General features: G+C 37.6%; 4 protein-coding genes across 6 annotated transcripts; 2 read left to right on the top strand and 2 right to left on the bottom strand.

Moving 5' to 3' along the window:
* The first annotated feature begins 64 nt into the window (after window positions 1–64).
* On the top strand, window positions 65–2,962 carry LOC114526478 (acidic fibroblast growth factor intracellular-binding protein B-like). 2 transcript variants are annotated; one of them, XM_028548090.1, is made up of 10 exons: window positions 65–239; window positions 409–607; window positions 721–761; window positions 879–948; window positions 1,174–1,230; window positions 1,543–1,619; window positions 1,774–1,952; window positions 2,167–2,253; window positions 2,413–2,513; window positions 2,650–2,962. In XM_028548090.1, exons 1-10 carry the CDS (start codon window positions 158–160, stop codon window positions 2,735–2,737), a joined length of 981 nt encoding a protein of 326 aa, XP_028403891.1. In that variant the 5' UTR covers window positions 65–157; the 3' UTR covers window positions 2,738–2,962. The 2 variants fall into 2 exon arrangements, with proteins under 2 accessions (XP_028403891.1, XP_028403890.1); XM_028548089.1 differs by having other exon boundaries at window positions 721–948.
* LOC114526476 (deleted in lung and esophageal cancer protein 1-like) lies at window positions 2,759–19,258 on the top strand. Of its 2 annotated transcripts, none has more exons than XM_028548086.1 (37): window positions 2,759–3,583; window positions 3,949–4,102; window positions 4,284–4,394; window positions 4,747–4,919; window positions 7,463–7,659; window positions 7,761–7,848; window positions 8,085–8,172; window positions 8,335–8,438; window positions 8,622–8,691; window positions 8,864–8,997; window positions 9,188–9,283; window positions 9,383–9,473; window positions 9,649–9,811; window positions 9,974–10,151; window positions 10,545–10,670; window positions 10,931–11,014; window positions 11,397–11,481; window positions 11,635–11,765; window positions 12,023–12,181; window positions 12,522–12,676; window positions 12,984–13,137; window positions 13,477–13,721; window positions 13,958–14,130; window positions 14,306–14,327; window positions 14,519–14,592; window positions 14,773–14,924; window positions 15,225–15,322; window positions 15,524–15,594; window positions 15,666–15,883; window positions 16,244–16,360; window positions 16,570–16,661; window positions 17,005–17,089; window positions 17,210–17,404; window positions 17,616–17,762; window positions 17,891–18,044; window positions 18,400–18,523; window positions 18,742–19,258. In XM_028548086.1, exons 1-37 carry the CDS (start codon window positions 3,374–3,376, stop codon window positions 18,872–18,874), a joined length of 4,851 nt encoding a protein of 1,616 aa, XP_028403887.1. In that variant the 5' UTR covers window positions 2,759–3,373; the 3' UTR covers window positions 18,875–19,258. The 2 variants fall into 2 exon arrangements, with proteins under 2 accessions (XP_028403887.1, XP_028403886.1); XM_028548085.1 differs by having other exon boundaries at window positions 2,760–3,583; window positions 14,303–14,327.
* LOC114526479 (probable G-protein coupled receptor No18) lies at window positions 5,386–6,629 on the bottom strand. Its single transcript, XM_028548091.1, has one exon. The coding sequence runs from the start codon at window positions 6,517–6,519 to the stop codon at window positions 5,566–5,568; it is 954 nt and encodes a 317-aa protein (XP_028403892.1). The 5' UTR covers window positions 6,520–6,629; the 3' UTR covers window positions 5,386–5,565.
* On the bottom strand, window positions 19,235–25,907 carry LOC114526477 (ankyrin and armadillo repeat-containing protein-like). Its single transcript, XM_028548088.1, has 11 exons — window positions 23,587–25,907; window positions 23,010–23,279; window positions 22,563–22,721; window positions 22,198–22,482; window positions 21,867–22,111; window positions 21,551–21,700; window positions 21,095–21,415; window positions 20,852–20,993; window positions 20,473–20,713; window positions 20,291–20,343; window positions 19,235–19,875 (listed from the first exon to the last, which is right to left on the bottom strand). Exons 1-11 carry the CDS (start codon window positions 25,787–25,789, stop codon window positions 19,634–19,636), a joined length of 4,311 nt encoding a protein of 1,436 aa, XP_028403889.1. The 5' UTR covers window positions 25,790–25,907; the 3' UTR covers window positions 19,235–19,633.
* Window positions 25,908–27,676: the final 1,769 nt, after the last annotated feature.

Genomic DNA, 27,676 nt, shown 5'->3' with positions numbered 1-27,676 from the left:
TATCGACGTATATATCAAGTATTGCATTGTTGGAAAAAAACCGCGGGCTCAAAAAGTTAAAATTGTTCGAAGTTCAAAAATTCATAGAAAAGCATAGAGGTTATAAAGGTGTATTTACTGTGACACACTTAACCTTGCAATTGAAAAAATCATTTTCATGGAAGAAGTGGATGTTTTCGTGACTGATCCTACAACTTTGGATCTTGAAGTTTATAACCTTTGGCTGAAAGGATATTCAGGTACAGACCTTGCCTGTTAACCTGGCATTATTACTACCAACCCCACTGCACATCGCCACACCTCCCCCCCCCCCGTTCATAAAAAATGCAAGAGGCAAGTGTCCTATCTTGCCTGAGTTTTTTGTGAAATGCTGTGAGTTGTCTTTATCTGTATTGTTCTGTTGAACAGAACAAGAAGCTGCAGAACATCAGACGAAACATGGGTACCTTCAGCAAGTGGGAGCTACACCTGCTATCATTGCAAGTGATATTGCTGATCAATATCGAGTATTTCTTGTCTTAGAACATTTCTTACAAACACCAACATTGTTAGCAACACAACTTATACTGCAGATTCCCTCTGATGTCCAGGATAGACTGATTGAAAGGTCAGATAGAAAATGATGATTTGTGCTAGTTTATAAATTGGGGTAATTTGACAGAGCAACAAGTTTCAAAAACCAAATAACCATAGTGCATCTTTCTCACTCTCCTTCCACAGGTATTATGAATTTGACAACATAATTGTTCGAGACTTATTAGGTAAAAAATTGACAACCAGACTACGAAAAGACCTGGATGAAATTTCAGAAAAAACAAATATTCCCTTGAAAAGTTGTAAAAGACAGTATGATAATATAAAAAACATTTTTAAAGCAGTTGAAGACTCAACAGGGGATTTGGTAAAAAACATTAAAACAGAGTTTTTGCTGTCAGAAAAGCTTTCAAAGTAAGAATTTCTATTGTTTTTCCTCTATAAATGACTAAGGGATAGTGGACATCATCTTGAGCTTGAGATAGGAGCTTGAATATTAAATTTATCCATTATTATTGAAGATTATGGAATTAACTACCATTACAAGTTAGCTGCATAATATATGTGATTAAAACGTAATTGAGAGTAGAGATTTTCACAATCAGTTCCAGGCATATACTGACAAATAATTTATTGCAGATTATATGCTTGCATTGTATTCATGTCGTATCACAAATTTGAAACAGGAAAGAGAAGGTATATGATTTGATTGTAATCGCCAAATTTACAGCGCTTATTTTATATGTATTGAATCGATGGTAGAAAAGATAGTGCCAATATGTACAGTCTACCATGTAGAATGCATGCGTTTGAAAATTTAGTTTTAAGATACTTTTTCAAGTCAAACAGAAAAAAAATAGTTCTTTCTGATAGTGTAATCGTGGTCTGGGTTTATTGTTCATTAATTGTATTGAATTCAAACATCTCCTTTATAAAGACTGTCCGTAATGACGTTTTTGTATTCTTCACGTTCAGTGTTGTCCGTAATAACGTTTTCGTATTCTTCAGGTTAACGTACTTAACGTTTGCAGATTGTGCTTACTGTGTTGACCACATGATCACTAATTGGATGACCAGTTCATCAGGTAATGTGTGATTCATACTTTTAATTATATGTATTGGAACGTTTGTGCTCCTTTCTTGTCCCTCTCCGAGTAATGATACTGAAAATTACCATGGTAATACGTATAACGCAAATTGTATAGCTCTGTGAAGCTTCATTTCCTTGTCAAATTGCAGATATCACCGACTCCGACACTGCTCTTGATATGGATAAAAACTTCCTTCAAGAACTCAGGGACCTCAAAACGTTCAGCTCTGATAAAGATATCGCAGATGAACACAAAAGAGCAGTTTTTACAGAATTAAAAACGAAAGCGTCAAAGGAGATCGCAAAGACGTTCGATCCTCATGTTAAAGTAGGGCGTATTGACTTTTGTTAAAATACAGTCTATCTACCGTTTAATGCAGACAAAAAGTGTTGGCGAAGTTTGCCAACCAAACTGTATAGGCTAGTTGTGTATTTCTAATACTTTTCTCCTTTTAAGAATTTTTTTGACACTATTCCCCCCCCCAAGTCATCTTTCCAGATGTATCAGACTTCACTCATGGTTGCTGCTATAATCTCTATAGAATCTTGATCGTATATTGATAAACATTGGTGCTGGGCTTATTCACCAGAAAGACATGAAGGATATATTCTTAGATTTAATTGAAAAGGTAAATTAATTTCTTGGCAAACTAACCACTCGATATGTTCTGGCTGATTTTAAAATCCAGGCAAGCACTATCAAGTATCAACTCAAAAACAATTGAATGCACGCAAAATTTAAGACTGTAACAATTCCATATTTTTAACGAACCCTATGTCTTCCTTAGTTTATGGAACCTTGTAAACAGCTTAAATTAACCGTCAATGGTTTGTCGACGTTTCTTCAAGCACTTATGTCAACTTGCGAAAAACTTTCTTCGGTACAAAAGTACGTATTCGTGACGATGTTCGTAATTCGTGATACATAAAGAATTGGTAAATGAATCTGTTTGGCTGAGAACAATTAGTGTTAAGTTAGTTCATTGTTTTATCTTAAGAAACTATTTTTTTTTTATTTTTAACAGAGCTGGTTTATTACGTCTTGTTCCAGTCTACGTGCGTTACCTAACAGTGGTTCACGAGTGTATCGTACGAATATACCCAAAATTGTGAGGCACCCGTTTTACCACGGGGCCACCCTATGCAGTACGACAGAAATGTACTACCTATGTGACACAGTCGTTGGATTTTTGCATGATAACACTCGAAAATCGAACGAAGAAGATTCCGGATCTGTCTTGTACCTGAGGTCAAAGACTCGAAGTGTATAGATATATGGTTGTTTACTATTTACATGAAAAGTTAATGGAACAAGCATATTTTGATAGCCCAACCAGAAATTTTCCGGAATGAACGGTTTGTTTGAAAAGGATGTCCCCACTTACATCTTTATTTTTCCACCAGTTCCCACTTCCCAGCTACTCCCCAGGCTCCTTCAGCCTCCCAGGATTCTTCCGGTCTAAATGAAATGGGATTTTCTTAACAGAAATTTTGCCTAACCATTACAATAATCACAAACTTGGTGGGTTTTCTATGTGAATAGTAAATAATCATGGTCCATGATGGCTACACTCACATCACTACTCACATAGACTATACTACTCCACCGTTTAGTGAGTTCAGGGGCTCTTATACTTGTTGAAAGTTACTATGGCAACATGAAAGTAAAATGGCGGTGTATTCATGTTGGAAATGGTTAAAACAAGCGAATAAAACTATGTCTTTGTGTTAGTTAATTGTATATAAGTCATGGAGAGTGTGATCGATAAAAACCATGAACCTCCAATGTTCCTTCAGAGGCCTTCATTGGGCCGTTCACAAGATGTTTCGCATATTTTGGCGCGAGTATTTCGGGACCTGACAAGAGAGAGTGTTGGGGAGCAGACTGTGAAAAATTTAACAATTTCACGAAGTGGAGAGGAGCGTTACCACGAAGAGTATGTAGAGAGATTGGCAAAGGTGACTTACTATTCATAGTATAATGCATTTAAAACTTTGCGGCAATACCATGATTCATTTCATTTAATTTGCCCACCGAGATAAAAATGTTTAAAGGGATAAATAAAAAGCCATTAATATATTTCAATTTATCCAACTCTATGCATGCTGAAACTTAAGTGTGAGTGACTTGTATAGATACGCATACTGGCTAAAAGTGGATGAAAGATAGTTCTTTAATTGTTTAACGAGGTTGTTTTGCATCCAACAAAATTGTAAACATATAAAGTTGTGTCTGTTGTTTCATAAAGATACTTTCCATAATCTCAGTACTAATATTAATTTATATTATTGGTTCTCTACAAATTTACTACATCCCTGTACAGATCCAGTCAGAACGACAGCGCCAACTAGATGAGCTGGCCATGCTTGAGACACATATAATGCAAGCACGTGCTGCTGCCACAGCTTCCGAAGAACAAGAATTGCAACGAGCCTCTGAAGAATGTAGTAATTATGAGTCATTAGGATTGCCTCCAGGTATTAAGAATGTTTTGATAATGATTAAATTAGCGAATGCCATTAGAGTCATTAGGATCAATACATGTATCAAAAACATTGCCACTGCTTCCAAATGTTGTTTAAAAATTTTTTCGTAAAAGATTTTTGTTATTGCAGTATATCATGAACCAGAATGTAAATTAACTCATTTCTCATTTAGTAAAATCACATCTACGTTACATGATGGATGTAGCGTTATTGAAGAAGTTTAACTTAATCACTCCAGATGACTATATATCAGCTGAATATCAACGTACGCAACCTCCACATGGTATGTGATATGCACTCTTGTCATTCACTTCTGATAAATAAGGGTGCTTTACTTGTTCACTAATAATGATAATGAAGTGGAAACCAAGGGTGGGTTTTTTGAAAGGTGGATACTGGATAGTGCCAGTTATCATTTGATAACTATGTTAAGCTTTAAAGAATTAGCATTGATCAATAAAATGAAGAAGAGGATTGATAACAACTTTAATAATAATAATTCTTTTGGTAAAAACAAACATATCATCTTAGTAAGGTTGAAAGAACACTATCCACCTCAAACAACCTCCCTATGTAGCTAGACTACATTGCCATAAACTATGAAATAATCATGATAATCACTTTCCATCAAACAGGGTGTCCATTGCCAAGCTATGCCCGACCTACCACATCATCACTTCTTCATACCAACAAAGAACATGTTACGGATAATTATATTGAAGAATCAGCAGAAGCGATGACCTATCCATTTACAGCAGAATCACCAATTTCGACGGAGGATAAGCCTTCAATCAAAGTATCAAGGAGCGTGAGTATATAGGAGTATTATGTATGTACCGAGAAATTTCTTTGCATTCATAATCAAGTCATGTTAAATATCTCAGCAGCTGCTATTTAGCTTAATCCTAGGAGTAGGAATGTAGCTTTTCACAGGCAAAATTTTCTTGACGGAACAAACTTTTTCACCCATTTGGTAATTACATCCCCATGCACTGCTCTTCTCAACTTGAAACCACTTTAAATGAAATGCATTGTACGTTCTTTTTTGGGGACATAAATTGGTCGTCTGTTCAAGTAAAGCATCCTTCTCTAACACATGCATGAAAAAGAAGTTGCATGTAAACCTAAGATGTAGAATTTCTATTGAAGGCAAAGTGGGCTCTTACTACCAGGAGAAATGAATGCAATGTAATTTATTTGTGAAATTTAGACGCAGTGTATAACTAAATAATGTAGTATTAGTTGTAAATTAGGATCTATGACCCTATTATTTCCATTGTTCTTTTTGTGTTCACATTGCTTTACATTACAAGACTATTGACTGGGACTGCCCACTAAGAATATTCACTGCATAGCTAGGTATTGGGACATTCATTGATTGATTCCTTAAATGGAATCACAGCATGCAGTGCACTGTGCAACGCACTTGCGTAATTATACACCAGTCCTGCTGTTTAATGGTTATTAATTCCCGATCGTGGTTTACAAGCCAAATTGCTGCTGAATGCGATGCGGAAATTCTTATTCATGATTCCATAAATAACCGGGTTGCATGATCCATTTACACCAGCAATCATCACTGCCGCTGCCATGAACTCTTTTGGAAGTTTGCAGTTTTTCACCTGGAAGCAAAGTGCCGCGATGGTGTACGGAGTCCAGCAGATGATGAATGCCGAGATGATTGTACCAACAACGAAAGATGCCCATCTCTCGTGGCGAATTCTTGCGTTTTTTGCTCTGTTCTTTGTTGATGCCGAAATCACGTGAACTGCGTGAATTCCTCCCCCTAATCTCCGCGCGGCCCGCAAAATATAGATGTTGCAAAAAAGAATCACAAGAAAAGGAAGCAGGTATGAGATTGTGAAGTATGCAAACGATGATGCTTTATTCTCTGACCAGTCGTTGACGCAGTGATAAAATTTTTCGAGATACGTATACTTGGCAACCACGAAAGGAAGGGTGGTCAAAAAGATGTCACATATCCAAATAAACGCTAAACCATACTTAACGCAAGTCATAGTGAAGCGTCCTCTGTGTTGCAGCGGAAAATTCGTGGCCAAAAACCTTTCGATGCTGACAAACACCAAGGTGTGTATTGATACCATAGAGCACAGGAGACCGAGGACTCCAATAAAACTGCACAAGGAATCTCCAGGGTATGTCGCTTTGGACCAGTAATATGCATTCATTGGAAACCATAGAACGGCAAAAAGCGTGTCGGCTATACACACATTCATCACAATCAAGTTTGACACTGTTCTTAGTCGTCGGTGCTGATATATAAGAACAAGAACAATAGAGTTTCCAGTTGTAGATGTGAATGTTAAAACGATCGATGTTATCGACAGTCCTATGCTCCTGGTGGAATGGAAGGATGAAGCGTTGAGATGGCTTGCATTCGGTAGCATCTTGATAAATGCACTCGATGAGCTTGTTGGGAGTAAATCAATCAAATTGCAAATTAATGTGCACTACCTGTTTATTCTCGAGTTATATACGAACTATAATATAGGCCTCGTTCACACTATGTGCGAATGCAATATATAGGAACAGGTGAAATTTTGTTGCTATACGGCCGTGATGATTTCAAATGTACTAGACTAAAATATACCAAATCTGTCAAATTTTGAACAATTATGAACTGTATATATAGTAAATTTGCTCTTTCACGGTGAACGAAAGTGTCGTGACGAGCGGATCCGCGGTATAACGTAAACGCTCCCCTATACGTTGATGAATTTACAGGTACTGAAGGTTCAACTTTCAACATATTGACTTGTAAAATGAACATCATGAGAGATATTTAAATGTTTGAAATAATACTGCGTCATTAAAAACGCGTGGGAAAATACTGCGTATATATACGTATATAATATATGTTTTATTATGGGTCTCCAGCTTTAGTTTTACAAGAAAAATTGATATACTATGCTTTTTACTTAGATGACAAGCCTAGTTTCTATATATGTTGGGGTAGTATACTTACGTAGTGAACCTCAGTATTGTTCATCTAACTCCAACATTCATCATTTAACCGTCCAAGGAAATACAGGAAGGTCTTTTAAGGCCTGCATGCAGGCCTCCCTTACGTGTTATTGGTAGTTTTAAGTCGATTAATCTCGTAAACAGCTGCACAAACATTCTGCATGACGCTATTTGCAAACCATGCACGTTCTTGAAAAGCCTTCTCTCTCTATACCAAGTTCTGCATGTCTCAACTGTACTATAATACATATATACAACAATAAATTAATTTGAATGCATGAGGATTTGATGCAGAATTGGGGATTTAATATTTTTATAAAAGTCGTCAAATATGTTATAACGACGGAATGTGTTTGTCCTTGTCAGGCAAAATCCAGAGTGACGTCGTCTTGGCGTGATTCGATTAAACCCGATCAAAGACACCAGGAGAGGACTGATCTACAAAAACTAAATGCTAAAGTCGAATATCTCCGCAATCCACGTAATATTCCGCCTAATTCTTATCCAACTTTGATTAAAACCGAACCCAAGAAATCATCGAATAAAGAGCGACTTACTGCCAGGTAGACTATATACTTTCTTATCGTGACTTCATCGTAATTCGTTTCCTATGTGCCCATGCACCCACGCTCAAGTTTGCCTATTATGCCTTTTCATGTATTAGAGTGATGTCTGTCAAGTCATCCGATGTCCTTATTCCTTCGCCATCACCTGTGATTTTCACGGAATATGAAGTAGGGAAGGTTTACGAGGTAATACAGTTATGGACTCGACTTTCATGATATAGTAAATGGTCCAGAGACATTCCCAAATGAGTAAACTTGTCCAGTATAAATATGTAGCTGGTTTTATTTGTTACTATATACATATGCATGGATGTACCCGTGTTAAGATAAATGTCTTCCAACCCCAAATGGATAAAACGTTGTGACTAACCTTTCTGACGTAGGCTGATGATAGATATTTGATCTAAATTGTAATGTTTTAGATTAAGCTGGAACTGAAGAATGTGTCCTCTTCGTCCCGTCAAATCCGTGTTCTTCCGCCAGCCACCAAGTTCTTCTCGATTGGACTAGGTAAGTTGACAAACACATATACGCGTGTAATTATCATGTTGATGATGGGAAAGTCCCCACCGATTTATAGTTTTCCTCTTAGCTCCTTTTACTGTTTTGCATGTTTAGTTTGGTTTGGAGTGAGTTTGATTTTCCATGTGACTCTTCTCTCCATCGTCTTAGGTCAATATCCAGCCGAACACGGAATCATAGCACCAGGCATGAGCTGTCAATTTGCTGTGAAGTTTGCACCTGATTCCTTGACTGACTATGTTGACAAAGTACAGGTACAGTACGTAAACATGTTGCGGCGTACACTACATTGCAGTGATTCACATAAATGATACCTTTACTATATCTCAAATTACAAGTATTGTTCATAATATTGCAAAATCATGCAGGCATGCAATTATATAACGTGATCTAGTATAGTGGTTTTCAATTCGTTAAACTCTACAAATATCTTACAGATACGAACCCAACTAGATGATTCCCTAGATATAGCCGTACTTGGAAAACGCAAGCCACCACAGTTAACAAGTAGGTTGAAATAAAAGATGAAATTTCGCATAACAGATCTGTTATGCTTTTTTGCTGTTATATATCCTTCACCATTACTTTCATCCTATTCTTGCTTGTTCCCAATCCCTGCGAGACATCAGAATATTGTACCACCATGAAGTTAATTGTAGCTCATATTATCTGCCTTCAGTACCTACAATACTCGACTGTGGATATTGCTTGGTTGGTGGAAACAAAACTGTTGTGTTCAAGTGCCTCAACGTTGGTGGTCCTGGACGATTTTGTATTTTGCATGAATCTGAGTGGCCGACAACGTCTTGGAAGGTAGAGAATATAGATTCTTGACTAGTTCAACTATAGTGAAGTGTACTGTTTGCCCAATACCAGGAACTTGGGAGGCAGGAGTGATGCGTACCGAAAAGAAGCATTGCATTGCTAAAAAAAAGATGATATAAAAAATCACACAGTGTTCTTATAACTTTAGTGACTCCGCATGTGTTTAAATATTTTACAGTGGAGTTTAGCTAACCCTGGTTACTTGGCTCTGGAGCCTTTCTGCGTGCAACCAGCAATGTTTCAATTGCTTGAAGGAGAGGAAATTTTGCTCAAGGTGATTATGGAATTGGATCTCAATTTTAAATTCATTTTCTGAATATCTGCATGTTGCCACCAAGAGAATGCAAGTTATAGTTTCTCTTTCTCACCTTAGTTAACATTCCAACCCGTGAGTGCAAAATATTACAAGCACGAAATTTACATGGTTTGTGATAATTGTCAAGTAAAGCGATTCACGATTCAAGGTATAATTATGTATTCCTGTGACGAACGTACCAGTATTTACCGTGTTCCAAATTGTATGATGTATGCCTTTTTTATTATGTAAATTAATTAGTGTGATATAAAGCATTTATTTGCATTATGTTTTCTGTTTTAAATCCTCTCGCTATTGTTAATGTCTACATTGAACTTTTGAAGGTGTTGGCCAAACGGCAAGAGTGCAGTTCATGTCAATAGATGGAGGAATCAGCCAGGCTGTGATTGGCGAAAGTTGTGATCTGTCCGCCAATCATCTCGTCAGATTCTCTGATCAAAATCCCTGTACAACAGTTAGGAAGAAAATGGTGTTGAAAAATATGAGGTTCGTTCTTAAGAATCATTTTCTTTTCTGTTAGGCAAACCTTTGTTCAAAGTTTCTGTTTGCCATTGATTATGAGTACATGGCTAGAGGTAACAAGGATACGTGCATTCATAAACACGTGCATTCATAAACACGTGCATTTTCGTCTTCTTTTTATTACAGCAACGTTCCCCTTCCTTTCTATTGGAAAATAATGAAGCCTCGCATGAGGTCTTGTAAGAATGACAAAAACAGACAATTCGCACCAGAGAAACACTCTGTATTCAGCATTAAGCCAAGCTCAGGTGTATTCCAGCCTGATGTCGGTTTCCAGTTCGAAGTGACGTCATCGCCAACCGAGGTACGTAGCTCCAGATCTAAATTTTATATAGTGGAGCTGGGTGTCATCATCAACTCCGTTGCATCATGATTTCTGATTGATGTATCAATGATTTTTCTCTGGGTTTTTTATTATAAAAACATGAACAAAATTAGTCTACATGCATGGGTGAATATTTTCCCTTAGGCGGCCAAGTCCGTCACCGCCCGTGCATTATGCTAATTATGTGTTTATGCCAAGATTGCCCGCAATGCTTTGAAAAATATTTGCACGGCTGTTCTTTTCTGTCATAAAGTGTAATAATTGCGACGTAAACTCAATGGAAGCAGGCAGAATTTCTGCCATCTCTGAACCTGCACGTCAAGTCTTTTCAATTACTGACAAGTAGAGTGAAGAGATGTTTGATTTTTTAAGATTGGTGATTTCCACAGCGTGGCGCATCTCGTGCTGGAAAAGATTCCAGTATCAAGTTCAGCTGAAAGCGTACAACAAGATGAGGACGTGACCTCAATGAAGGTTGAGTTTAAGCTGTTCTCAAAGGTATGAATGATCATTGAACATTAAAGAATGTGGTACAAATGAATGTATTTAACCTATGAAATGCAGCTGTATGGGATAACTGGTATATGATAATCATTGAATGACCGAAATGAAGTGACTCCTTGATCCATTTCTATGCGTCGTTGTTTTGCGAATTGTTTTGTCAATACAATTACATCTCTAACTGGTGTAACTAAAGGTTCTACGACTTGTGAATGCAGTAGCTAAATGTTATAATAAATATTCTTTTTCAAATCTAGCCTTTTCAAGTTATGGTTGATCCACCGATTCTTATAATACCAGGAAAACGTTTGGCGGGAAAAACCTACAAATTTGATGTTAAGGTAGGCTTTTGCTCATGCGCAACGTTCTTACGAATTACTGGTTTATCTGAGCAATTTTAAACCTCTCCTGACAAAGGCTCATGATGACGTGATTGAAAGGTTTGCAATGACGTGATTGAAAGGTTTCAGTTGACAGACAGGTGCAACAAAAAAGGATTTTGTAGTGTTTTGGTCGAGTCTAGAAACAGTCTTAGAACCAAAGTATGGGGATTGCTTTTATCGTTCTTTGGTTGTCATGAAAGGAAGAAAAACTTCCTAAAGTTTTTGAGGAATTTTCTTCTGAGAACCTAAATAGAGAAACTAATAACTGCATGGATAACTGCCCCACTTCTACCAGCTGAATTCAGCCATGCATATCACCAAGCATGTTTCAACTTTTCAGATAAAGAACAACAGTGTTTCTAAAACATCTTATGAATGGCAGACATCACCTGTGATTGACATTCAACCCAAGTCAGGTGACCTTGGTAAGAGTTTAATTTTGACTGCTGGGATAGTAGTCCCCCCCCCCCCATGGTTTTATTCACTGCATTATTTGGTCACGCCAAGTAGAAACTCTATCCAGGCTAATATACAGACATTGAAAAATTATATTTCCTTCTTTCATCTGCATGCTGTAGATATTGACCAAGAGGAGACGCTCGAACTCAGTATTTGCGCAACAAAGGCAGGGAGTTTTTCATCAACAGTTAAATGTGACGTCAATTATTCATCAGACCCCGTGTATGTCCACGTGAAGGCTAACTTTGAGGTAGTGTTTAATATTTCTTTTTGAAGAATACATGCAGAAAACTCTTTAACGAAATCTTGGATATATTTTTAATTGGTATACATTGGAAGACAGTACAGTACATATGATAGATAACTTCATATATTTATTCAGAAAAATAAAACAGCATGCAGTCTTGCTACTACACTGTATGCTAGAGAAGTATAGTGGAGGCAGCAACAGTGGCTGAGGTCTCGGCACATCAGGAGTTCATATTCTTCTGCTGTTTTCATTTGCAGGGTCCGCTTGTGAGAGTAGACAACGCAGATATCGACTTTGGTCTTGTGCGGTTCTCTAGATCGGCTCTTCGAACCGTGGCTATAACAAATCTTTCTGAAGTTGCTGCTGTTTGGTCTCTTAAAGAAGCTTCGCCTTATAATCTCATCGATATTGACAAGGTTTGAGTGATATTGGTTGGGAATGTTTGAGTTAGCCCCCTAGAGTAATTGCCCCTTCTAGCTCTAATACGTTTATGTGCATGGGTCTACAGTATATCCGTTTCTACCACTCGATCGCTTTGAACTTGGAATTGAGTTTGCTCATACACAAGAACACCTGTCGCGGGAATTTGAGGGTATGTTCTCAAATCTCCATTAATAAGATATCGAAACAGTATTAGTCTGACAAAGCAGGCGCTTATAAATGCATGCCGATCTGACATCAAAAATCCACGTATAGAATTAGCACAAGAGAATTTCACACAATTTGCCAGCATTTCGCCAAATTTTTCTTATATAGGGATACAAAGAAATGCCTTCAGAGTTTCAGTTTAGTCCACACCATGGAGTTTTGGGTCCGTTTCAAAGAGTTGACGTCGAAGTTGTCTTTAAGCCCTTGACATGTAGGAGAGTTAGAAGTGTGTTTCAGTGTGATGTTGTGGGAAGTGAGATAAGGTTTGATTTTTTCCTGACACTTGCAATGCAATTTACTTGTCCCACATGCGTGCAACTTGTGTGCATGATCTGCAAAAAATTTTTTGGCTGGCTAAATTGTATTCAGTTAATAACAATTCAACTTTAGTTAATAACAATTATATTTTTAATCGACATGCCAAGCTCCGTCTTTCTCGTTATGAGGAAGCTAGATTTAACCCTTCATGCAAACTGCAATGCAAGTATTTATCGCATTGCCTGTTGCAATGCGAATCTGCTTTGCAACTTACAACAACTCAAGGCATGCATTGCATTTTTTCCCTTCTAGTTACATACGAGCGACAGCTGAGGTCCAAAAACCAGAAATATGCCTTTTATCATCGAATGTTGCGTTTGAAGAAATTTATGTCGATGTGCCTATTGTAAAGGAAATTGTGCTGGAGAACAAAACATTGATGTTTACTAAAGTTTCATGGAAAAATGTCAGTATATAATGAAGACCAGTCAAGCTATAGTGCAGGGGCCGGTTGTATCAAACCCGTTTAGCTTAAACGGTGGTTAAGTTCAAAATAGAAAGCAAGTTTATCGTTCTATTTAACAAGCGAACTAAATGTTTTTTACTTTAATACAAAGATACTGTTTACAACTACGTATTCAGTGCATAGAATTCAAGTTGACTCATTCAAGAGACATGTTAGAGTGTTATTTAATTTTGACTTATCCACCTTTTAAGCTAAACGGGCTTGATACAACCGGCCCCAGGACTATATAAGTGATATATATGCGAAGAGGAATCTGATTTATTTCTTTTCTTGTCTTAGTGCCTTGGCAACGATTCACAATTCTGTTCAGTAGAATTCCAACCAAGTAGTTGGGACCTTGGACCAAGAGAACAAAAGACGTTTACTGTTTTATTCACCGGATCAAAAGAAGGTCTTTTAAATGATGTTGTTGCTGTTTGCGAAGCAGAGGGAATGGAGAAGTTGTTATATTTGTCATTTACTGGAACAATACGTGGCTTGCAGGTTACCTTTGGGACCGATACCCCTCAGAAGGAGGATCAAAAGTGAGTATAAATTATCATTATTCCTGTTTTCTTGCATGCACTGGTCAAAATCCTTAAGCTTTGTTAGATGGTGTTCTTTGATATTCTACAAAGGGCTTCAACTGTGAGTTATTGCGAACATCCTCCATTTGACTTCCTCTACGGTCAAGATAGCAGTCGTAACAAACTCACTTTCTACGCAAAAGAATTTGATGTTCTAGTTTTGTATATACTTTACACGGTATCCAATTTCCCAGGAATAATCTAAAATCTGAAGATGAAAACCAACTTGTTTTAAACTACGGAAAGACCAATCTTGGAGACACGCCCAAAGCTCTGCTAATCCTCACAAATAAAACAGCGATTGCCACAAAGTTCGATGTTTCAGTGGAACATTTTTCTGCTGCTAGGACACCAACCCCGCCAACAGGTAAATTGATCTCTTTAAACTGTAAACCCTGATCCCAGAGCACGAGGCAAAGGATATTGCAGCCTATTGTCCCCTATTTAAGTTAGAAAGTTACCTTCAGAGAGAAAGTAGATTTTTTTTGCTGTGAGTCACCCTTTTTGTCTTCAAGAATTTATTATATTTTTTCTTTCAGAAGGTTCTGCCAAGAGGAATATTCGGTATGTACATGTACAGCCGGTATGGACAATACACGTTTTACAATTAGCATGCAGCCTATAGCCAACTTACAATCGAAGTACTCTAATATTCAGATCGTATGTGCACAGCCTGCACAACGTATGTGGTCTTTGCAACACCACCCCATTTGTAACCATGCATATAGTTCTAACTCGGAGTCATTTCTCTTCAGAGGACATAGCATATTGGCAAAAACTCCTAATATTGCTGATCCTTTAAGTAAGACGCCATCAAAGTCACAAGCAGGTAAACATCGAAACGCTTAGCTTTGCTCTCAGAAGAGGAATTCCCAAGAACTCTGTCGTTTTCTTTGTCGTTACAATTCCATCTCAATGCATAAAGCAACGGAGTGAAGGAACACTGCACGGAATTTATTAGTAGGATAAAAAGTCGCGACTACAATATATTGTTTTCTGTTTTGTTTAGACTTTGTTCGTTCTTTACTTCGAGATGGCCGAGGGGCAGCTTTCGTTTGTCGACCATCCTGTGGTGAACTACTTCCTTATCAAGAATGTGCTATAGAAGTGACTGCCTATACGGATATGTGGGGGGAATATTCGGATAACCTTATATGCAAGGTATTTTATAGTGTTTGATGCAGCCGTATCATCATATTGAGTTATGCATGTGCCTTTGAAAGTGTCTTAAAGAGGCGGCAGTGGAACGGGCTGTGAATTACACGTGTTATATGCATAAAGACACTTTCTGAGTTGGCATGAGTGAGCAAAAAACAATACGGGGAAGACAATTTACCGCATAGTTTTCATTGCAAGACTGCAAATTCGGAAAATATGTGGTCGATGGTTTGGGGATTTTAACTAATATTGCTTTCAAGGTCATATTTTGTTCGGTTCACGTGATTAGGATTTCATTTTTAGGTTCATGGACTTGAGGATAAACGTGTTCCAATAGTTTTGACTGTTGAAGGATGCCCTCTTAACTTTCAAATGTCGAAGGAAATATCGCCAATTGTTAGGTATATATAACCCCAAGTATTATCTGTACTGACCATGAAGGTTGCATTACAGAGGGGATCATGAAGGTTGCTTGAGGAATTATATTTGATCCAGAGCCCCGATCGAGTAGTATGCAGTAGAGAAATACGTATATGTGTATACTAAACTGTTCTGTATATCCCTGGTGCATGACTATAACACACGCTATTCTGTTTTACCAGGTTTGGTTCTCATGTTTCTGGGGCTCCAGTCGTTGAACGAGTACTTCGAGTCAATAATACGAGTCCTTGTGGTTAGTAAACGTCACTCCGGAGTTCCACTCATTAACTGGCAGTTCTATGTCAGCTTTTAACTTTCTCCTAGATATCCGTCTTGATTGGGAAGTTTATAATATCGATGAAGAAGATGATCAATTAATTGATCTCATTATCGATATTGGAGAGCCCCACCCAAAGATAGTCGATGGCAAGGACGTTGTACCCGCTAAACACGGCAGTGATGTACCTCTAGTTACTGTGGATGTTCGTCAACATGTTGGTAGACAAGAAAACGTGCCTTTCAAGATTAAACAACCACAACAGGTAAACTCTCATGTTGTACAATACATTATGAAATTCATGAATAATTATTATATAATAGCTACAATGAAACACGCAATTTGATTAGTTCGTAGGCGTGCAGTATGAGACAATCCTGCACGGAAAGTTTACAATGCCGCTTTGCGCGGGAAATTTGACCGTCGTTTCATTGTAGGTATTTTATAAAGAAAATGCTAAATGGTTTTCCGTGCAGGATTCCGTGATACTGCACGGAAATGGAAATTGCTCGACTTTCGGGAAGCGTGGCGAGTGCTTTTTCACGCTTTCTGATGAGAAGAATGAGCTTGCATGTTCTGTGTTTCCATCTTAATTATTTTTTGTTGGATTATTTCGCCATAATAGATTGTTCCTGCGAGAAAGCACTCTGATCTCAAAGTTGTTTTTACACCTTGTTCAAATATGACGTCTGATGTAGTGTGCAATTCATTTACGCTTGGTTTCATTAGTTTGGATAGTATTGTAAGTTATTAAATATTTCTTTATCATTCACAAGCAATTGATCGTATTAATACCGTTCACGAAACTACAATCTTTGACAACATATATTCTGCTCTCACTGTGGGGAAACCCCGCATGAAACACTATTACTTTGGCATCTTTGTTAGTTAAGTTGCCTATTATAGGAAAATATTTACATGTCGTTTCATCTAGCTTAAATTAATTTACAGGAGGAATTAGAGAGTTGTTTTGTGAAGCGATGTACTGGACGATATAAAGAACCTTTCAGGTTGAATATGACTGCATCTATAAAACCTGCAATGTAAGTAAAAGTCTGCAGCCGGAAAATGCCATAAATTGTTTGTGTATTGTATGCTGCATTACAGAAATCAATTTTAAACTCAAGTTTGAACTTAAGATTTTTTCATCATACAGTATAATTAATTGATAGTATTACTCAAAAGACACTGATGTAGAGTCGATATACAGGGGATTTTGATCCCTCTTTAATGAGTTGGGTTTTAATGAGCTTCATTACATAAAAATTCGGACACTATGTTTCATTTATTAAAGTACCTTCTTACTTTGCCTGTCAACTGAAACCTTCTCATGAGCTGAATTTTGTATCATGATTAATCTTCTCTTTTTCACTCGTGCATGTGTAGATTGTCTGTTGCGGCAGATGATGGTACGCATTTTGAGACAAGTGCAAGTGACTTATTGAAAACATCCAATGGTAGTATCTTTGAGGTATGTCTTCTTCTTAGTTGGTCTTTCTTTGACCTAATTTGAACTTGAATTTTTTAGTTTCTTTACAATTCGATATACTTCGGTCTATTCCCTTATTTCAGTCTTATTGGTCTTTTATAGACAATGAAAGAAGTCCACAAAACATCTTATTATACCTTAACCAACACAAGTGATGCTTTAGTGTCATTTCGAATGCTTGTCGAAAAACCATTTAACATACTTGATATCAGCGCTCCACCCTCTGCCTATACTAAAGACAATACTAAAATAACATCCAGCAAGATCATATCATTGAAACCAAGAAGAAATGTCCAGGTTAGACGCTTTTAGTTTCATTTATAGTTAAATTTCAATAAATAAGTTTACCAGCGATTACGCAAATTCATGATTCAACACACATGCAAACTATAAAGTATGTGATTATTGGGAAAAAATCTTTGGTAAACTCAAAATTTTGCTTTTTTAACTTAAATTGCATGGATGAATGTTGATCCTTTTCACCGATATGGTAAATTTCAACGTCTAGATTTCTATTGGGTTCTGTCTTTCTCATGATATGTTATTTGAGGAAACTCAAATTAGCGATATTGTCGAGTCAAAACAAAATGGATTATTACCAGTGCTTGAAGTACAGAAGAATCTTCAGATAATGTTTTCAAATAAAACCACACAGGTATGATATAATTTCAAAAATTGAAACCGTTCCTTACTATTATGCTATGAAAAGAGAATTTTTGATCGTTAATAGATATGCCACTACGATATTAATGGTAGATTTATGATATTAACAATTTCTTTCAGACGTTACCGCTAACTGCTGTTGTTTCACTGCCTCATCTACTACTCTCTAAAGAAAAAATAGATTTTGGTGTGGGTCTCGTTGGACACACGAAGGTAATGACCGTGAAGCTGACCAATTTTGGAAAATCTGCTAGTTCTTGGTTTGTAGAGAAAGGTAAGCTAGGATATAATACCATTGCTACCATCATAAAAATTATTTCTATTTTCACGAAAGGATGGTTACCCTGGCGCTTGAACCCGCAGAGTATATAGAAGATTTATCTTCGTTGTTTACTCTTATTAGGTTATTTATCTCATTATTTGGTTTGATGATTCCAGGAGGATCAAAATATAACCATATTAGACGTTTTGTTTCAACATGCTCCTTCATACTCCCCACATGACTCGTCCTTCGCACTTGGGTTATTTACACAATATACATGAGATGATTTATCAATGTGCATAAAGTCCGCACCTACTAAATTTCGAGACAGCCGGTGTTTTAAACATTGCCTTCCTCGATATCTCAGATTCTCGTTATCCTGCTGAGAGTCGCGAAGTTTTTGGTGTTGAACCAACATGTGGTTTCCTTGAGGGTCATATCTCTAATGTCAGCAACAATGATGTCTTGCTCAAGCTTACGTTTGTTCCCAGGTAAGTACACTGTCTTTTGTCTTTTATTGGCGGTGGTGGTGTCGTAACTAGTAATTGTCGGATTTATTGTCATTAATATGGCATGTACAATACCCGTGATTGTGTATCCGACAAGCTTTTCCACCGCTTTAGACCTCTAGTCACAACGGGTAACTCGTCCACTTTTACACGCTCGTCTACTTTTACACGCTCGTCCACTTTTGCAATTTATGTTATAGGAGCTGCATTGATTACGAGTGTGTGATAGTTTTCAAGGGATTACTAAATGAACCAGATCTTCACTTGCTTGTCACAGCCCGAGGTTCATATGACGGTGGACATGAAGATTTAGTTACCACAGCAACGCTATGACCCCACCTTCGGTTAAAACTGAAATAGCAAATAATAACATCGTCTTATTTAGCTCGGGGACGTGGTATAATGTGTTACCAAATGCCTGTTATCCACAGTTAAATGTCGGCAAAGTGTTTTTTCTCTACGTTTTCGTATATAGCTATTTCCCAAGATTCGCGAGAATTGAATATTTCTCCTTTTCGTTCGAAGTAAAAGGTCGGTATATTGTTGTCCATTCTTTGTAGGACTGGAAATTGGACCTACTCTGAAACCAGTAAACGTTGTAAATTTGTAAATTTAATTTATTCGGTTCATATCGATGATCGGTCGTTCTGTACAAATATGATAGTAATTTTATCATATTTTAACGTGTAACCACATGTCATTATAATTTGTACATTTCAATAAATATTTTTACAGTTAAAAGTTACATAAATAAATTTAGGTTATAGAGTTTGTTTGTGTTTAAATTCTGTAATTTAATGCAAACACAACGTAAGACCATGTTGTAGCCATTCAAGGCACTGAGGACATCTCCTAGACCTCCATAGGCTTCATTCCTTGCATAATATTTTATTTCAATTTGTCTATCCTAAATTATATTATTGACTACAGTATATATAAGTGTTCTGTAGAACACTTCATGAAAACTTCTTGCAGTCTACAGTCCAAATCTGGTACTTCTGGTAAATCTGGTTGACTTCGTGTTGTTTATGGTCACGCTGTTATCACGCTGTTAGTATCTCGTGCTAAAACAATTTAGAGTACTAACTTTCTTCAACTTGCACTGGCTATATTCTGTTTTATCTTGTTTTCAACTGTCGGCCTCATGTTTAATATTTTTGTATGCTCTGATACTCCTTCTCGTAACCATTTTACTGACTTTGGTCTTGTGGTGGCTCTGTGGGACGAAGCGATAGCAGGTGCTGAAGCACACGATCTTACAGCAAGCTTTCTCTCACGACGATTTTTTTCCCGACATGTTGGTAAACTTTGTGTAGTCATAGGTCGCCGTAGACCTGTGGAGGAGATGATTTAAAAATACATTGTCATTGACTATTTTCATGTGTGGATGTACTTTATATACCAAGTAAAAGAATATTATAGCCACATTATAGCCCTTGGTCTTGTTATAGCCAAAAAACAATCAAGGACATAAGTCATAACTCTGCGGGAACTTTTTACATTTGCCAAAAAATAGTTTTACGTTTTACTCTGCTATGATTTACACTGCCGAACTGCCGAAGTTTCTGTGATGCAGTGGGGATTTTTCATCGATACGATTCAAAGAACTTTCCAAAAATGTTCAACGGAACTTTTAGAGTATATAATAACACTGTCGATAGAACTGCATAGACCGGGGCACTTATATATAAGTGCCCTGGTATAGACACTGCATGGTTACCAACACCTTGATGTTTGATATAAACTTACGTTCTTCGATTGGCAAACGCCGAGGAACTGGTGGTCCACCGTTGATCTCTAAACTATAAATGAAAATCAGAAATACTGACAATTAGAATGCAAAGAAAAGTAATATAAGTTATGTGCAGCTAAATAATGAAGATACTGTTGTAAAGGTTTCATCATGGTGAAAGTCGGAAAAAAATCTATACCTGATGCTCGGCAACCCAACGTTTACCGCTCTTTGCCAACTATCGACAAATTCCATACACATTTTCCCACTACCCAAGTTCTTTTTCAAAGCCGAGTATAATCCAGGTTTATTACGACAGATCACGAGCATTTCACGTGCACCAGAACCATCGAATGATAGATAACCTAATGCAACTGCCGCGCTGCGACACACTTGTTCATTCGCCAACATCAAGTTTTGAAATAAATAGCCGATGGCACCTTTTAAAATAAATATACAAGATCAGCTGAACAAAGCAATTTTCTGTTATTTTTCGAGTAGTCACATTTTAGAGCATGCGTTCAGCCTTTCAAAGTCGTATTGGAGGTTGTAACAAAACTTGTCGAAATGAGACAAACCTGCAGTGATAAGACCATTAGGTATCCCAGCTCGGGTATGCGCTAAACTAGCAACTAAACTTGCTGACAATGTTTTTACTGCTTCGTCTTCAGACTTGAGAAGCCCAACTAAGCACTCCACACCTCGAGCTGATAGTTCAACCTATAGAAAAAACCCTTTACGGTCAACGTATATATTTTTCGAGTATACGACTGGTTAAGGGTCAAAAACAGTCCTGTTATAGATTAAATGCATAAATATACCGGGTCGCTATCTTCAATAACACGCGCCAAAACCACAGTTTGAAATGCAGCATAAGCTCTTTGTATCTCGTCATGAGAAACCAAGAATTCTTCAAAACAGCTCATCGGAATTCCTCCTGCATTACGAATGGCGTATTGGGTAGCTGTGTTGTTGAAGCCAAATGTCCCCAAAGCCGTTCCAACTTTGAGACGAACGTCAACATTACTGGACCGCAAGAGATGAAGCAGCTCAGAAATATGGAATTGCGTTTTCTCTACGAGAATTGCATGACTTTTTGGATTATTCAATGCTATTTTGCTCAAGGTGTTGGCAACCTCCACCTAAACATAAATACAGATACAACAATACAGATGGACTTCATGCATGGTGCAAATCGAAGAATAGAGACACTCGAAAACTTCCACAGTTTTGCAGTTTGGTTGATGTAATTTTGAACGTGCTTCATATAAACGTACCTGCAACAGAGAATCCTTACAATTCCGCATTAGATTAACCAACGTTGGCAGAGCATCGGCATTCGCTATTTCCATCTGAATGACTTGATGAGATTGATGCGCAACTCCAACACAAAGAGTACCAAGAACTTCAACAACCATTAACAGAATCTAGAAGTTGTTCAGTAAAGATCAAGCAATAATGCTAATTCTATTGCAGGCCCATGCAGTGAGGCTCAGTTTACAGTAGGACATTCGAGTAAACGGATAGTTAGAGTAATAATACTTTACTTGCACTACCCAATCAGAGCCACCCTTCCATCAACCGTTTCCCTACCTTAGGTGGAGTGGACGTGGCTCGTAGGAGACGAACAAGTGGAGGAATCCCACCACCTTTAACAACGAGTCTTTGGTTTGGAAAGTTTTCTTTTGCTAATGCGATGATCGCCATTCCTGAGATAAACTGAAGTTTTTCAGACTTCAACATCAACATGTCCACGAGAATATTGATTCCTATCATTTCAGCAATATGCTTTTGTCGCAATAACGTATCGCCAGCAAGCGCCCACAGTGCACTAGCTCCTACAGTAAAATAATTGAGAAATTGTGAAACGCAGCGGGAACTGATTTTAAAATGTTACTTATGGAATAATGGAAACCTTGTGTACCTTGTTCTTTGACCTCGATGGACCATATTTTGAGCAACCTTATAAGAGGTCTAACGGCTCCAGCATCTTCTACCAATCTCTGAACATTAAAATTGCTTTGAGCCATAGATTCAATGGCGCTCGCTGCTTTCACCTGACATACAGAATTCTTGGAGTTTACCAATTCAACTAGACCTTTTACTGCACCGGGTATCGATGAAATAAGATCCTGGTTGATGCGACTGTCTCGGGCAATCGCACTAAGAGCAGAGGCAGTGTTAGCCTGAAGGCGTTTGGAGTTCGTTTCTAAAACACGAAAGAATATTTTATGAGTACACTTATCAGTATACTCTGTCCTATTGTACGGAAACTGTACAACGACGTACCAAGCAGCTCAACAAGTGTGACCAAGGCATCCTCAATATGAGCAAACGTTTCTTGAATGACTTGATAACTTTCACATAATACACGAATGCAGTTAACAACATTCACAAGAACGTGTTCCACGTCTGACTTGAGTAACGCGATCAAACATCGTAGTCCCGCTAAATTCATAAGAAAATTTAGCATTCAACATTAGCCATTAGACTTTTAATTAAGCCTGTTGCCTCACTTGCATGTCCGCGCGATTCAGGGCACTAACTAGCTAACGCAAGCAGTGAAGAAGAGAGCTGTGAACTCCAGTAACTCTATCACCCTGGGTGACTGGGAGCGAGCTGACTCTGTGACTCGGTTTGCTGTTTTATCACGTTAGTGACTTAGCGTATTTCGTTAAACTGTGATAACGAGATTGACAAAAAAAAAACAAAAGAAAACAAAACAGATCTTCTTACCTTGGTCAACACTTTCCATGGTATTGCCTACGCACGAGACATCAGCAAGAATGACCGCAGCTCGGGAATGAATGATTGGCATCGAAGATTGAAGAAGTGTAACTAAGATTGGTACAGCATTTGCTTTACACATTGCCCTACGGATCTCCTCGATCTCACCAATATTACAGAGTACTGATGCTGCTGTGGCTTGAATTACTTCATGTTTGGTATCAAGTAGGGCAACTAAGGCGGGAACACCGTTTGCTTCTAAAACATCTTTCCAATATTCTATAAAGTGCACATTGGGTAATTAAAATTACATTAGGTTACATTAGGTACCTGATGAGGTGGTTTCAATTGGAGCAGATCGTGAGGATAAGAATTTTGTGATCAATGAAGATTGGAGAACAAGGCTCAGCTGGGACTAAATCCTCTGGCTGGGCTACACCTCAATCTGCATAGTGTCTCGCTTGCTTTAAACTCTATTAACTGTGCTTTAAACTAGCTAGCTAGTACTAGAATTCAGCATATATAGTGTATATATATAGTATATTTTACTGAATTATTATTGAAAATACATTATTTATAATTTTACCTTCCTTGACAACAGACAAAACATTGAGTGCTTTGGCTGCATTTAACTGTCGTTTAGCAATGCCTGACTTCAACATATCAACAAGAATTCTCCAAACAGACATTTCTGGAGTTGATGCTTCCTTTCCAATAAAGAATTCAAGGATGTTTGTATGCAAACGTAATGCTGCAATGTGAACCATGTTATTTCCCTCTGTATCCTCTGCTTGTGTATTTGCACCAAGATAAAGTAAGCATTTCACAGCATCTAGAGCACCACTCGAGGCAGCCAGTAAAATTGGGGTTTCATTCTTACCACTTTTTGCCTTAAGTTCCAACATGTCCCTGTTCCTACATACTAGGTGTTCAAGGCAGCTTCGATGGTTGAAATAACTAGCATAGTGTACAGGACACCAACCCTGGATATCATACAGCAAAGCATCAGCCTTGTAACCAAGGAGGCATGATAAGCTGTCAAGTGCACCACACTTTGCCGCAAGATGGAGAGGAGCTACACCCTGTTGTGATGGGATGCTATTAAACCTTCTTGCATTGATATCACAACCATTTACAACCAGCAGTGTAATAACTTGTGGCCAATTGTACATGGCAGCATAATGAATCAGTGACAAACCACTTACATCCTGCATGGATAACCTTGATGCAGGGAGCCTCCTTCCTAGACTATATGCTACACCCACCATTCCCCGTTGACATGCTGCCTGGAGACCAGCAAAATGGTGCTTGAGATTCATTGTTTGTTGAGTACCAAACCTCTTCTTGAAAAGTTCATAAATAAGGTACTCTTGAATTGGCAGCTTCTTACTCTTCAGCTTATTTATCTCTTCATAATGAGCATGAACCCAGAGTGGTTGTTTAGGAGAAACTGGATAAAATGTCTCCAAGTAAAATGCAATTGCATAATACTCTGTTCCATAAATGGTAACAGTTGATAACGGGTATTTCTCCAACATTGGTGATTTGGCATCAATGATTTTGTTAAATTTCGACAGTGCTTCATTGCAAATCTCATCATAATGTTGTGCCAAATCATGTTGAAGTTCTGAAACTGGTGCAGTTTTCCTGTCAATTAAGATACCACCATGAAGATGGCTATATGAATCATCAGTCACAAAATGTTTCCATTTGTTATTCTTTGATATCACCAAAGGTGGAAACTCTCTCTCAGTTTTACATTCTTCAAAAGTGAACCCTGGTAGTAGTTTATTAATGTTGATGATTTTGCAACGTTTCCGTAGTGCAACAAAAAATGGCACAAGAAAACTTATTAACTTCAGCAAAAGAAGTTGGCGTCGCACTTCTGGCTTGATTGGCAAAGTTTCCTGAATGAATTTCTCATGTTTTGAAAGATATTTTTGTAATCTCTCAGCAGATTTCAGGTCAATACTATCAGATTTGACAGCACTACTTATGTGGTAATCAGCATCAATAAGAAACATGCTGTCATGATGTTTGATACTTTTTTGATGAAATGTCATGATCATTGACAGCTCTTCAATGTGTTTAGTAAAAACATGCATCTGTTCTTGAACCTGTAAATCATCATTACTTGCCATGTCTGGAATGTTTTTAAAAGAAGCGGAATAATTTGGATCCTTAGACATGTCCATAAACCCTGCTTCCATCCAAATCAGTTCAATGTTCCGCTTTGTTTCTGGGACTCCTGTATGCGAGTTTAAATTCACCAAATGTCTCCAACGTTCGGCAAACTTGGTGCGTTTATCCTTTGGAAAATAAGCTCCATGCCATAAACTTTTCATCAAATAGTCAACTTCAATAAGGAGTTGACCAACTCTAGTATCACAGTAGGCAGGAGGTAGGTGACATGCTGTGCTATCATCATAATTAGCCTCTAAATGCACTGAAGGTGTTTGATTAAGGACATAAATACCTGTTACTAATTCTCTAACGATCTGGTGAACTTCTCTCAGTTCTAGGCTATCAATGCCTTCTTCCGCTGGCAATAAAAATAGACATTTGTCTGAGTCCGAAGCAATATTCATATTACTTATCAAACCTTTAGGCATTTCTACAGGTATTTTAGTGTCCTCGGTCGATAACAGGCAATCATAAGACGAATGCGCCAAAGTTTCTTGCAGTTCATATCTTTCAATCTTGTCGAAGTAAGTAGCCGCCGCTCTGGAGGCTGCCATATTTGCCATTACATCTAAGTTTGATGTTCGTTTGCCTTTCGGGGACAACATATTTCAAATTTGTTGTGTTGTCAACCAAAACTGAAAAGTTGGGCTACATTTCTGTGCGAAAATCGTTTGATCGCTGGAAAAATAAACAAACCATTTCTGTTTGACAAAGGTTGTTATGGTTCTTCGCTAGTTGCCATAACAACTTCAATTAGAGAGGAAGTCATGACGTATGTAAACAAACGATTTGTTTACATTTTGAATATCTTTTTTTAACTTACGTTCGCCACGCGTTTAAATGAACATGAACTGGAGTGAAAAAAAATCGAAACATTGCATTTGGGCAATTTTCGCATCAAAGAACCCTCACATTGTTTAATAGGAGCAACAGCCCTAGGGCCTAAACTGCTTCAAGCGCCCCTGTGCCGGACTTTCTTCTCCTGCATTTGCTGCTTTTCCTGAAACAAGGCGAAGCATACCCTGTATGGTTCTGAGTCTTTGAGATCGTGGATATACGCACCAAACAACCTGCGCTTTGATAATGGCCCGATATATACTAGAGACGGGTTATTCACGGAATTGGGATACTCTTGTTATGTTGTTTATACCTGGTAACATGGATAACACGGAGTCGGAGTTCCGGAGCCGGAGTTTCGGAGTTGGAGTCCCGGAGTCAAAATTACGGAGTCTGACGTAATAATATTGGAAAACACGGAGTCACAAATTATGGCAAACACGGAGTCTGTTAAAAATATGGAAAACACGGAGCCACAAATTATGGAAAACACGGAGTCTGTTAAAAATATGGGAAACACGGAGTCAAAAATTATGGAAAACACGAAGTCTGTTAAAAATATGGAAAACACGGAGTATAAATGTTTGGAAGTCTGCCAAGCTCAGTGGTCAATGACTCAACGTGAATTATGCAAATTTGATAGCGTGTTTTAAACAACATGGCGTTAAATTCGCGTAACGTTTTTGCTATTCCGCAAATGGTAAATAAATGACAAAAAAACTTATCCTTAAACATAAATAATATTCCTCAATTTAAATGGGAGGATATTGTAGACAAAAAGGAAATTGGATTTGGCAGTTTTGGTGTGATTTAAGGTGATATAAGGACACGTAATGTAGTTAGCTACAACAATATATGAATATATGTATAATTTACGTTGACTCCGTGTTTTCCAAACATTTATACTCCGCGTTTTCCATGTTTTTGGCAGACTAATAATAATAATATACAATATTTATACAGGTTTACTTGATCAGCTAACCAGAGTATAGCTGCTATCATTCAAGGACCTGTTAAACTAAGTATTAAAAAACTATAATAAAATTATAAAATATTAATATATTGTCTAAATAGAGTTTATAAAGTAGATATTAGAAAAGTCCTTATCAATTATAGACGTGGTTGTTTAATATCCTACGAATCCATAAAAAACGATTTACATTTCTGCCTAAAATTTAAAATAGATATCTCATTCCTTAGTTCTTCCGGTAAGTCATTAAAAACTAGAGCACCTTGAAATGAAAACATTTTTCGTCCAGATTCAGTTTTTACTTTTGGTAATCGCAATTTTGAATTGTTCCCTCTTGTTTCCTTTTGATGGGAAATTTTTTCAAAGGTGCCGTTAAAGACCTCAGGTGCGAGACCATTTAAACTTTTAAAGACTTCTTGTACACAATGTTGTTTCATCACATTTCTTATAGAGCACCAGCGGTTTACGGTTTCATTTTTCCTGTGAACGATTTTAAAAGCACGATCTTGAATTTGTTGAATCCGGGAATTTGCAGTGTTAGATATACTAAGAAACAGATTGCTGCAATAACAAATGGTTGGTTCTATCATCACTTTATAAATCATCTCAGCAACATATGGGCTAATATTTTGTCGAATGCGTGACAAGAGCTTGACTCTCCCTGAGGCTTTTTTAATAATTCTGT

The sequence above is a fragment of the Dendronephthya gigantea genome, unplaced genomic scaffold, assembly GCF_004324835.1.
Source record: "Dendronephthya gigantea isolate DGI-Jeju-01 unplaced genomic scaffold, DenGig_1.0 000038F, whole genome shotgun sequence".
NCBI lineage: Eukaryota > Metazoa > Cnidaria > Anthozoa > Malacalcyonacea > Nephtheidae > Dendronephthya > Dendronephthya gigantea.
This window is presented reverse-complemented; position numbering and strand designations above follow the sequence as displayed.

What these genes read in the sequence shown, in the direction of transcription:
- LOC114526478 (XM_028548089.1), top strand. Translation starts at nt 158, where the DNA reads ATGGAAGAAGTGGATGTTTTCGTGACTGATCCTACAACTTTGGATCTT. An exon ending in CAGGATAGACTGATTGAAAG is followed by an intron (nt 608 to 720) that starts GTCAGATAGAAA and finishes CTCCTTCCACAG; the next exon opens with GTATTATGAATTTGACAACA. An exon ending in AAACTTTCTTCGGTACAAAA is followed by an intron (nt 2,514 to 2,649) that starts GTACGTATTCGT and finishes TATTTTTAACAG; the next exon opens with AGCTGGTTTATTACGTCTTG.
- LOC114526476 (XM_028548085.1), top strand. Translation starts at nt 3,374, where the DNA reads ATGGAGAGTGTGATCGATAAAAACCATGAACCTCCAATGTTCCTTCAG. An exon ending in GAAATATCGCCAATTGTTAG is followed by an intron (nt 15,323 to 15,523) that starts GTATATATAACC and finishes CTGTTTTACCAG; the next exon opens with GTTTGGTTCTCATGTTTCTG. An exon ending in CCAATGGTAGTATCTTTGAG is followed by an intron (nt 17,090 to 17,209) that starts GTATGTCTTCTT and finishes GGTCTTTTATAG; the next exon opens with ACAATGAAAGAAGTCCACAA.
- LOC114526479 (XM_028548091.1), bottom strand. Translation starts at nt 6,519, where the DNA reads ATGCTACCGAATGCAAGCCATCTCAACGCTTCATCCTTCCATTCCACC.
- LOC114526477 (XM_028548088.1), bottom strand. Translation starts at nt 25,789, where the DNA reads ATGTTGTCCCCGAAAGGCAAACGAACATCAAACTTAGATGTAATGGCA. An exon ending in TTATTGAAGATAGCGACCCG is followed by an intron (nt 20,994 to 21,094) that starts GTATATTTATGC and finishes TTTTTTCTATAG; the next exon opens with GTTGAACTATCAGCTCGAGG. An exon ending in GTTGGGTTGCCGAGCATCAG is followed by an intron (nt 20,344 to 20,472) that starts GTATAGATTTTT and finishes TTTCATTTATAG; the next exon opens with TTTAGAGATCAACGGTGGAC.